The 12,309-nt window shown below is 46.6% G+C and overlaps 1 protein-coding gene across 1 annotated transcript in view; it reads left to right on the plus strand.

Annotated features, from left to right (window-relative positions):
- The first annotated feature begins 10,416 nt into the window (after nucleotides 1–10,416).
- B4GALNT2 (beta-1,4-N-acetyl-galactosaminyltransferase 2 (SID blood group)) overlaps nucleotides 10,417–12,309 on the plus strand; it is a 65,370-nt gene continuing 63,477 nt past the window's right edge. The window contains exon 1 of the mRNA XM_077163060.1: nucleotides 10,417–10,504. Coding sequence (XP_077019175.1) covers nucleotides 10,491–10,504 — 14 coding nt within the window. The 5' untranslated portion in view covers nucleotides 10,417–10,490. The remainder of the gene's footprint in view (nucleotides 10,505–12,309) is intronic.

Raw genomic sequence — 12,309 nt, forward strand, 5'->3', positions numbered from 1 at the left:
TGATTTAAAAAAATGAAACCGCTGAGAATGTACTAAGTTTATTAATAGTGACAGAATATTTTAAGAGAACTTGAAATTTAGTACATTTTGTCAATTTAATTCCTTCAATTTTCCTGTGTAGTTTAGGTACTTAGAGTAGGTTTTACATGTCAGATCAGGTAAGTGAAGAGTTTTAAAAAAGGAAAAATAAAATAATATATTGTCTTTAAAATGCAACTTGAAATGTTTTAATGAACTAATTAACTTAAGATTGTTGTGGAAAAGGCAACAATCAGACCACCAAAACGTCTGCGCTCCCCTTCCACAGTGGGAAGTCCATTGTCGCATGTTGCTGAGGTGTTTGATAGGGACCAGCTGCTCAACTTGGGACTGCATTTCCCAGCCCCTTGTGGTTAGGTGGGTCCAGTGACCAGCTGTCGTTAATGGAAGGAAGCAAAAAATGATATGTGTCGTCTCTGGGCCAAGCAGGTTAGGTATCTGGCTTGCCTTCCCCATCAGCTTCTTTCTATTACATGATGACAGTGGAGACCGCATGTTACCGCTGAAGGCTTTACAAGACGGAGGGACCATGACTCCCTGAATCACCCTTTGGAAGAATGCCACCCAACAGAACCACCCAACCAGGAACTTCCACAATGGTCTTTGCCTTAGCAAAGAAATAAACTTTTATTGTGTTAGGTCACTAAGATTTGGGGGTTGTTTCAAAACAGCTATGAGCGTATTCTGACTAATCCCATTGTCAATGGCATTGTGTGCTGGTTTTTCTCGGTGTGCTCCTCCAGATCTCTCCTCCACCTTTCTTCACCCTGTACAGTGCTCCAGGGAGACAGCTATAGTCATGCTCCTTTGCCCTCTGGCTTTGGGTTGGGTTCGGTCAATATGGAGGAACCATTAAGAGAGGAAAGGAAAGGCTGCAGCCTCGGGAGCAGCCCCTTTTCCGTAGCCACAGCTCTTCCTGGGTTCAGATAATCCGTCTTTTTTGCCCTGATGTCCTCAAACCTCAGGTAGTAACAGGTTCCTGCTGTTGCTAGTCTCTGAGCACTCCACCATACCTTGGTTTCCTTAGCCCTATTCATACCTCTGTAAATAGTTCCTTATTTAAATTTCCTTCAGTTAAATGCCTTTGAGTGTGCCACATGATTGTTTAACAAAGTTTAAATATTAACAAAATGTTTCCTTGAAACTTGTTAAAATTGAATTTATTGATAGAAATAAGTTTTAGTTGGCTTTTGCTGCAATAACAGTGCATAACAAACCATCTCAACAATGCTTTCAACAACGGGCATTTATTTTCATGTGCTCAGGTTCAAACATTAACATGTAGTTCACCAGATACAGGCTGAGCTTAGCTGGGCAGCTCTGTTATAGATTGCTGGCCGTGGCTCCAGGCAATGAAGCAGCCCCCCAAGCTTTTCCTGGGACTTAGTTTGAAGGGGCAGGAGTTACCCAGGGCATGTTCTTCTTATGGTAGATCACTGGAACTCAGGAGAGAAAGCCCATCCATGCAAACACATTTCAGCATCTGCTTATGTACCATCTGCTAGCATACTTTTGGTTAAAGCAAGCACAAGCAAGGGTGAGAGGCATGGCCTACTTGGAGGTATAGCAAGGTTGTGATGCGTAATTATACAGAAGTGAAGAATTGGAGTCAATAATTCATTCCATCACAAATAATAGGATCAGTTCACTGAACATAGAGCTTGCACTGGTAACTTCACTAAGTTTACTATTAATTTAAACCCTAGTAATCGCAAATAGACTTTTCAGTGCACCACAGTTGTACTTCAAACAATAATTGCTAACATTTACCATGCCCCAGGCATTGTTCTAAGCACTTCACCTAGTATTAACTCATTTAATTCTTATAATAACATCATGAGGTGGGTGCTATTATCATTCATGTTTCACAGCTGAGGAAACTGAGGCACAGAGACCTTAAATGACTTGTGCTGTCACATAGCAGATTAGGAGCAGAGGCAGCGCCAGGCACCAGAGCTTGTCTTTTAACCAGTCCACCCCACTGCATTTTGGAGACATCAAGAGAGAAGACAATGAGAAGAAATTCGTAGCCTCTCAGGTCTGTGCTCCCCTTGCCCTGGTCCACATTGGTGGCACACATCCACCCGTCCTTCATGACTGCCAGGGTCAGGCTGAAGCCAGCAGGACAGTCACCTGGCCTTCTGTCCTTTCTTTCCTGTTCCGGACTCGACCAGGGCCGTGCTGACTTTTCTCTTGTCCCTCCCGCATCTTTCCCGCACTCACTAACCTGAGCCCTCCCCTAGACCCGGGCAGCAGGGGAGATACCAGGCTTCAGAGCCAGCAGACCTGGCCTCCAGCACTCCTGTGTCCTCTCCTAATGCTCTGATGACCGCGTTCCTCATCTGAGAACGAGACATTGCAACACATAAGACCCAGGATTGTTCTGAGCATCTAATGATATAATAAAATTCTGTCATTCCTTTATCCAGCAAATAGGTTTTTATTATCAGCTTATGAGTCAGCCCCTATGCTAGGGATCTGATGGAGAGAAAAACAGAAGTGGCACAGCCTTTTAGGGAACAGGGAAGGCAGACAATAGACACACACATGTTAGCAGACAATTACAAGCTGACCAGGACTGTGACTGGGAAGAACTTGACGAATCAGACCTGAAAAGGTCTCTTTCAGAAAGTGACATTTAAGTAGAGATTGCAGGTTAAAAGTTAGACAAAAGAGGAGGAGAACATGGCGGCCGCGGAGAGCGGCTGAAATGCCTGCTCCTCGGGGCAGGAGAGCGGGAGCCTGACGCGATTCGCCCAGCCCTCGACGCAGACGGCCGGGCCGCGGCCCCGAGTGCCTCGCCGCCCTCCTCGCCGCCGCTCCCTCGAGCGCAGCCCGCGCCGGCTGCGTTCTGCATCCCCCTGCTGGGGGGCGGACCCCTGCTCCTGAGAAAGGGGCCGGAGAGCCGCGGCGGCGCGCCACGGTCGCGGGCGAGCGCGGCGCCAGTCAGCGCGGCCCAGAGGCGGCGGCGGCGGCAGGAATGGTTCCCCAAGGTGAGGCCAACTTTGCTACTTCTCTCAGCCCTGGGAGCTCCATGGTGCCAATGCCAATCCCTCCTCCTCAGAGCTCTTTGCTCCAGCAAAATCCACCCACTTCTGGATACCAGTCACCAGACATGAAGGCCTGGCAGCAAGGAGCGATGGGAAGCAACAATGTGTTCAGTCAAGCTGTCCAGAACCAGGCCACACCTGCCCAGCCAGGAGTGTACAACAACATGAGCATCACCGTATCCATGGCAAGTGGAAACACAAATGTTCAGAACATGAACCCAATGATGGGCCAGATGCAGATGAGCTCTTTGCAGATGCCAGGAATGAACACCATGTGCCCTGAGCAGATAAATGATCCAGCATTGAGACTTACAGGCCTCTACTGCAACCAGCTCTCATCCAATGACCTTCTCAAAACAGAAACAGATGGAACCCAGGTGCAACAGGTTCAGGTGTTTGCTGACATCCAGTGTACAGTGAATCTGGTAGGCGGGGACCCTTACCTGAACCAGCCTGGTCCACTGGGAGCTCAAAAGCCCACGGCAGGACCACAGACCCCCCAGGCCCAGCAGAAGAGCCTCCTTCAGCAGCTACTGACTGAATAACCACTTTTCAAGGAATGTGAAATTTAAATAATAGACATACAGAGATATACAAATATATATTTTTCTGAGATTTTTGATATCTCAATCTGCAGCCATTCTTCAGGTTGTAGCATTTGGAGCAAAAAAAATAAGGAATTTTGTTGTGGAGCTTGAGAGATGTTTTTGTTTCTTTCTTTGTAACAGCCTTGGATATTGAAAAAATAGCAAAGCAGAACAGTTGGACAATCTATTTCTTGAGCCAAATTTAATTATTCTTATTTTTATAATCAAGTCATCGGCTTCTTATCTGGATAAAGGCTTTTGGAGGAGAACCAAACGACAGGTTCCAAAGGGGAGATGAAGCTCCATCTCCCCCAGCTCCGTCGCGACCCTGCCAAGAAGAAGGGCCCGGTGGGGCTTTGCCTGCGCCCGTTCACCAAAGGCTGTCACGTGTCCCCAGTCAACAGCCCTCCCCTCTCCTGCCCCACGCAGCTTGTGTGTACAATCAGCTTCCTCTCGCAACTCTGTATCTGTTGGCTTCAAGAGAATATTTTGCCTCCATATACGTACCCCTTCTCCGTTTTTTAAAGATAGATTTAAACCAAGATGCCTCCAGGAAAGAGGAAGAAATGTGTATATTCACAGTGGAATCCAAAAAGTACAGTTTGGGGGAAAATGCAATAATTTTTTGATGAGATGGGTGAAAGACAAGAAGCGAGTTCTGTCAGTTATTGTAGATACAATTTTCTGATTAAATCTGGAAAAAAAAAAAGGCAGCCTGTTCTTTCTGCTTTTATTGTATTAACAGCTGAGGTAGCTAAAGTTATTTAAAATAAAATGAAACTTATGACCCAAGTAGCTTATTTTTTCCCTTTAAATCACACTGTAAATATATTTGATTTCATGTAGAAATTGATTTCCTTCTGTTTAATTTTATGCTTTTATTATCATTTTTGATTTTTCTAAATTTGCGTGTGAAATATAACTTTGAATTGTGGTTACCTTTGGCTAATAATATTTCATTATTTTAATAACTGTGATACCATGTATGGATTTACTTTGGGGTTCAAATCAAAATGCCACTGCCAGAAAGAGCTGTCCCGGACGAGCTAGACCACACTGCTAGAGTGTCCCTGGGATCATCTAACCTGGGAGCAGTACGAGGAATTAACACCAGAAGTGCGCAGGCTACTTGTACAGAGAAAAATTAGTACTCAGAGAAAACCTTCATTTGTTTTTAGATTGACTTTGGGAATTTGAATTTTCATCATTGCGAATACAAATTACTCTATCCTGCTTTGAAGCTAATTGGTACCATATTTTCCCTTTGTGTCTTGTCACTCTGCCACGTCCTGCCTCATCCTGGCCTCTGAGTCAAGGACCCAGTGAACTGACTCTCTCTAGTTCCAGAAGTTCCTCTGGAAGGCCAGGAAAGCTTGAGAAAGGTATTGTGGAAGAAGCAAAGGTAGCCCCCCCATCACCTTTTCCTACACTCCTGGGCCCATGAACGATGATGACATCTGGCATTCTGCACCAGCTACCTCTGCTTCCATGGCAGAGAAGAGGCCACCAGAACTGTCAGTGGAAGAGGAGTATGGACTCAGATTTCAAGGAAGAAGCCATTTCCCCAGGTCCTCCTTTCTGCATCTCACTAAGCCTAGTTACAAGTAATTCCATTGAACAACGTCTCTTCCAAACTATGCCGAATAAAAAGATTGATAGAAGGGCTCAAGTGGGTAGCAACTATGAACCAGAAATAGGACGCTCAGTAACAAACACTGTTTCTTTTAGTTTTTTCAGAAAGTGCATCCCTGATTTCATTCATTCCCAGCTTGACTGCCCAGCCATATTACTCTAGTCCCTGCCAAACTGCTCTGGGAAGTCGTTTCCATTTTGTTTGTGATACTTGGATGTGCAAACTTCAGGAAGCTCACCTTTAACTTCAGCATTCCAGATGAAGTTTCCTGGCTCAGTGCTTTTGCATAAGGAACTAGAAAAAAGTGGTAAGGAAAATTGGAGATGTTAACATCCTCCCCTATCCCAGTTGCACCTTAAAGCATGCATGTCACCTTCAAGGTTTTATAATTGCACTGTTTGTTTTATGTATGTACAGATTAAAATTATTGCTACATTTGAGGAAAATAAAATTGCTTGCTTCTATGTAATTCCTGTCATTCTACAGGAAATTCACTTTTCCAGCTACTGAATAGAATTTGTTTAACAACCTCATGGGTTGCCTCTTCATTTACAGGGAAGGTGAAACCTACCTGCCTACCCAAACAATTAACAATTCATTTAAGGATAATAAAGGAAAGGATCCCTGAAGCCAAAGATCGTCCATGTCACCCTAATCTGAGTCAGCCCAGTGAAATTTGTGAAGGTCAAAGTGAAGTTATGCAAGTGAGCCTTGAGGAAATTCTAACTTTGGCCATTTGCCTGATGATTAAACTCACTGATTGGGCTGTTTCTTGACCCAAAGAGATCTGGGTCCTGGCAGCATTTCAGGGGTAACCTAAGTTCTTAGACAAATCTGGAGCCACAGGATACCATATCTCTCTGTTTGTGTGTTTTTAAGGCAGCCTAAGTAGGGCCAGCGTAAGGAGAGTAGGCAAATGTGACTAAAGAGCAGGGAAGGGTGCCTCTCCCACATCTTTCTTACCCATAAATAAACACAGATCTGGTGACTGTTGCCTGAAATCATATTTGGGGGGGAACAAAAAGTTTTCCCCACAATTGGGATAAGGTTAAAATAATATTGTACCTGGATAAGGCTGAACATTGATTTAAGTTTATCCTAAGGTAGGATAGAAACAGTTAAGGAAAAAATGAGGTTGGAGTAGAGAAAGAAGATCTTTAAACCATGTCCTAGGTCCAGACAAAGAAAAAGCAAAGACAGTTGTCTGCCTCCAAAGGAAGCTGTGCGGCTGTGCCTGTGACTGAACTGCTCTTCCCAGAAGAGCGCTCCACTTGAATGGAGTGAATGAATAGTCCAGCCAGCGCAGCCCTGACCACTCCTGTATCTCTGAAGATTTTGATGATTTAATTAAGCCCATCAGTTCTTCCTGTTGGAGAAAACTGTCAAATGAAGCGTTCCTCCATCCAGAACCTTTTCTGTCAGCATTAAATTTGTTTCCTTTATGTGTTTTCATTTTGTTGCCACCGGAGCTCTTAACCAGATTAAAAAAGAAAAAAACAGATTAAAAAAGAAAAAACAAAACAAAACAAAAAAGTTAGACAAAAGAAATAAGGGGTCATTGAAGGGTTTTTCAGAATGAGAGAAGAGCGTGTGAGAGCTTGCATAACTTTCACTTTTGGCTGAGATCCTAGCACTGTCAGTTTAGGACCTCCCTTCCCCCCCGAGTGCCTAACTCCATCCACCCAGAGCTTAATACTCTATTCTTTTTTTAAAATTTTTTTATTAATTTTAAATTTAAAAAATATGATAACAAAGAAACACAAACATTCTTAATATATAATCATTCCGTTCTACATATATAATCAGTAATTCACAGTATCATCATATAGGTGCATATTCATCATCATGATCATTTCTAACATTTGCATCAATTCAGAAAAAGAAATAAAAGATAACATAAAAAGAAATAAAATGAAAACAGAAAAAAAAATTATACATACCATACCCCTTACTTCTCCCTTTGATTGATCACTAGCATTTCAAACTAAATTTATTTTAACATTTGTTTCCCTTATTTAATTTTATTCCATATGTTCTACTCATCTGTTGACAAGGTAGATAAAAGGAGCATCAGACACAAGGTTTTCACAATCACACAGTCACATTGTGAAAGCTATATCTTAATACTCTATTCTTAAGCAGTTGACACCACTTCCTAGTTCCTTGAGATTATGGCAGTCCAGGATGTTTTGTCCCCACTCCTTTAGTCCTCAGAAAGTGTGGATGCTTCCACCTTCTTTTTTCTGCACCATTTATTTATCACGTACCAGTCAGGTACTGGATTTGGGAGGGAGGTAGGGCTAGTGACTGTGTGTGAGAAAATCATGCATTCAGTTAATCAACAAGTAGTGCGTCTCATGAGTCAACAAATAGTGCATCTCATGCGAGACTCTCGGAATAGAAAAGCACATAAGTCTTGATCCCATTCCTCAGGGGGTAAGAAGCTGCTAACTGGTTCCATCATCTTGGTGTGGAAGCAGAAACCATTCTACTTCCTCCTTCCTTGAGCGCCCCTCCTCTTGGCAGGAAGTGCTGTTTTAATTGGCTCAGGATGCAAAGCTGGTTTAGTCAGTCTTTTAAGCACACCTGTCAGAAGACTCAGCTAGTGGCACTGGGATCTGTTGGATGGATGTGAGTTCCCTGTGGGCCACTCTAGCCTACACCCACAAGGGACAAGGAGGCAGGAACTTGATGGTCAGAGATAAAGAGTTTGGCCTTTAGCTGGGTAGGACCAGTACCAAGGGCAGCTTATGGGGCACTGGGAAGGTCAGGAATGATCAAGCACAAGGAAGATTTAAATTACTTTAGAACTTGCCAATTAGTCAAAGATTACACTCATATATGGCCCCACAGCTAAGGAGAACTGGAAGGTCCTGTCTGGTGGTGAAACAGTACCAAGCCACAGAGAAAAGCCCGCGGCCACCCAGTGGGAGTTGAAAGCCTTGGGGTGACCTGGGACAGTGCCTGGAGTGTAATGTGCACAGGCTTGGGCGGCCATCAGGGCTCCAGGTGCTCTTGGGGAGCTTGGCGCTGAATCTGGACCCAGGATGATCCCAGCTTGGCTTGGCTATGGAGAACTGGTATGAGAACTCTTGGCTGATTAAGCTGCAAGAAAGTGAACATACCCTCACTTAGCTAACTCTCCCTTCTTACCAACCACCTTAGAGTAGGAAGAGATACTCAGCAACCACAGAGGAGTTCTGAAATGACAGTACTACTGTGAGACAAAAGTCATGGTTGAATTATCTATCCCCACCTCCCAATTCCAAGTCCCCAGAAGAGCCAATAGGGACAAAAGCTTTCCTATTTAGATAGAGCTGCTGATGAAGTGGGTACAGTGGAGTCAGTATTGGTTTTAGAGGCAGAACTTCTGGGTGCAAATTCTAGGTCCCTGCTTGGTCACTAAAGTTTGAGTAAGTCCTGAAATCTCTCCCAGGCTCTGCTCCTCACCTCTGGGAGTGCTCACAGCTTTATTGCAAGGGTTGGGTTAAGAGGGATAATGCACAGGAAAACCCTTTGTAAGTGGGGAGGCCCTATGCAAATTTTCTCTTTTAACTACCTGCATATGGTCAGTACAACATTTTGCTGAATAGTCTTGTCAAAGAGGTTAACATCCCCTTTAGAGTTGCTTCAGTCCAGAGCTGGAAAATAGCTATCTGCAAATGCTGCTTCAGAATTCCTGGCCACCAGGGTTTCTCTTTCCTGCTGGCTGCTGAAAATGTTGGGATTGAATTTGGGATTCACCTGGTATACCAAGACTCTAGACCTCTCCGATATTTTGTTTTAACCTTTCTCTGGACTCATTTTTGTTTTTTTACTTAATTTATTGTTTGCCCATTTGCAAGCACTTTGCACACCATCGTTACATCTACTTATGTTTGTGACTTACCTGGGACCTAATAAAATACAACACAACCACACTTTACAGAGGCTGCTCAGGACCACACCTGGCTTATGAAGAGGGGACAGCAAATGTTAATTTCATCTGGAATTCTCCAGGCTCTTTCAGGCCTAGAGGCATTCAGTGATCACATACGTTCCTGTCTGTCAGAGCCACGCAACCACATTCCAGCTTTGCTCCCCTGGCGTCTTTTGCCAGGGCACTTCTGGGGGAGTGTGGGGGCGAAGTGGAGGGCAGGGGAGCCGGCCAAGACTGAACTCGGTGAACCCAAGTGTGAGCCGCAGGCGAGGCGGTGAGGGCGGTGGGCGCCAACAAAGCTTAGCCGGGAGGGAAAGGGGATGAGGGTGGGGGGTGGTCCAACGTAGGGCTGGAGGAACGCGAGAGAAGCGCGGCAGCTGGAAGGGAAGCCCGCGGGCAGAGTGCACTTGTCGCCGAGGAATGGTAAGCCCGGGGCTAGAGGCTCGGCGCGAGGACTTGCTCCCGCAGAGTGGGGAGGCTGACGGGTGCAGCTCGCTCCCGGGGGGGTGGCCGGGGAAAGACTAGGGGACGTGTCCGTGCTCCCCGCCCAGCCTCTCCCAGCCCCTTTCTATTTCGAGTTTGGGGAGAAACGCTGAATCTACGCAGCCCAGCGGCGCCGTCCCGCGGCTCTCCACGGGGAGGTCCCACCATCGCTCAGCGCCACCGCGGCGGCTGGCGGTGGGCGCGCTCGGACGGCGAGGGGAGGTGCCCTGCACTCTCAGGCTCCGAGTCCGAGGGACAAATGTTTGCCTCGCGGGCCTCACAGTCACCCGAACTCGGTTCGAACGCCAGCCGCACCGCTTACTAGCGGATGACCTCAGTCTGCATTAGTTTCCTCGTCTGCAAAGTGGGACTAATAAAGGTGCTTGCTGCTCCGGACTGCTGTGACCATTAATTAGATGACACAATGTAGATAAAGCATTCAGTGTCGAGCCGCCTCCCTCGAAAGTTCCCCGTGAGGGGCCCGTGGTCATTCTCGTCGCCACCTTCTCGAGTTCTCCTGCGCTTGGCCCGATTGCGGGTCGTTTGCTTCGTGGTTCCCAAGATGGTTCGACAAAGCTTTGAAGGCGGGCGCCAGTCTGTGGCCCGCGCTACCCGAGGGCGGGGGCTGGGTGAGGTGGGGTGACGTGGCGGGGGGGACCCGCCCTGGCTCTGGGGTTTCCTCCTCCTGCCTGGCTCCCCGTGAATTTGCTCGGGTCGGTGCCAAGGCTGGGCATTCTACGGGATCGTTGCGCGGCTCTACAAGGACGGCGGGCTTAGGGATGACTTCGTGCAGGTGAGTGTCCCTGGAGGGACAAACGTGGGAGGTCAGACTTCACCGGCCGGACCCACCTTCGGGCCTCTTCCCAGTCCCCTGGGGTGGGGTGGGGGTGGGGGCAGGTGCAGGAGACTCCAGGTGGAGGGGCCGGGGACGGTTCGTTTCTAAATTAAGTCCAACCTATTCCCCGCATAAGCGGTGACCTCGGGCCGCGGACGGCGCATCGGGGCGACGCTGGCAGCCCCCCGCTGGTCCTGGGTCACTGCGCGCCCGGGGAGCACTGGTTTTCCGGTTGGAAAATTCGACATGGGAGTTGCCTTGAGCGGCGTGTCGTGTGGACCGGCCCGGGCGTGGGATTTGGCCCTCGGAGCGTGGGGTCGGTGGCTCGCGGCTTGGAGCCAGGCGGCTGTGACCCAGGGCGGGAGCCCGTTCTCTGCGCCGGAAACCCCGCCGGGTCAGGTGGACGCGGCCGGGCGCGAGCTGCTGCGGGCTCAGGACCGTCGGGGACTGAAGCTTGCTCCCTTCGCAGTTCAGAAAACGGCGCGAACAGCGTGGGATGATTCGGGAAGGCTGGTTTTCAGGGCCAGGCGCACAGCCTTAAGGTAGGGAGAGCATTTGTTAAGTGGCCCCAAGGGGTAAAGAGCCTCTAAGCAATTAGCATAATTAACGGGTAAAACAGCAAAGACAACATACAAACTTTGAAGTTTAATCCAGTTTTACCAACGATGAAAAAGGATCAGAAATACATTTTGTCCTCTTTTATCCTCCTGTCTATTTTCTTTGTATTTTTCAAAATTCTAAAACAATGATTAAACACTGACAAGGAAGTCATCTCGCGAAAATGCACGAATGTGTTGGCGAGATGGTATTTTACGGGCATTAAAAGGAAGTACACGTTGTACAGAGTGTAGCAGGCTGAAAGGAAGGAAGGCAGCCTTTCCATCCTTCGGATACACCCAGCTAAGGTTTTCATTCCAGTTTTCTCCTTCCCCAGCATCCCCCCACCTTAATTCCTTAATGGGTGACTGAGAAGGAGGAAGTCAGGGTCTGGCACCAGGCTCCAAACGGATGCCGATGAATTTAGGACTGGCAAATCTCGAGTGAACGCGACTTTTCCTTTACATATGGCTAGCTGGGAATCACGCACAGTGCATCTGTGGTTTTATTTGGTGGCCTTTACTATCTTTATATCTCTATGATCTTAAGGCAGCTCACCTATATGACCTTGGGGAGCTAATTTTTCAGATTTTTGTCTCTCTGAACATAGTTCCCTCCCATCCATCTTATTAACACAGGAAATGGTCATTTAGTGGCATGCACTGGACGCAATAAATGCTAGTTGGTTGGTTAATTTCATTTCATATACTAAGGAGCACTTATGTCTAGGCCCTGTTCTTGATAGCAGTCCTTACAACCCTTTGAAGAATGTACTCTTAGCATTTCCACCCCACAGAGGTGGAAACTGAGGAAAGTGCTTATCCAAGGACTGCACTGAAAGGGACAGGTTGGAATCCTTCTCCATCTGAGTCTAAGCCTATGCTTTTCCATTTTGGGAACATTTTATTCACACTATTTCATTCAACAAACGTTTGATAATCTTACAGTGTTACAGGTACTGGAATATGACCGTCCTGAATCCGTGGTGACCCTAACCTATTGGACATCATTTTTATGCACCGCCCTCCTCTACAGGACAGAATTATTTTCAGTAATAATCATGTAATAATCAGTAACAATAATTATTTTCTTGCTTCCTTCTATAGTTTAAAAACAAAGTAAATGACAATTTTAAAGATATTCAAATTTGATAGCATATTTATGTA

This window comes from Tamandua tetradactyla, chromosome 6 (genome assembly GCF_023851605.1).
Source record: "Tamandua tetradactyla isolate mTamTet1 chromosome 6, mTamTet1.pri, whole genome shotgun sequence".
Lineage (NCBI taxonomy): Eukaryota > Metazoa > Chordata > Mammalia > Pilosa > Myrmecophagidae > Tamandua > Tamandua tetradactyla.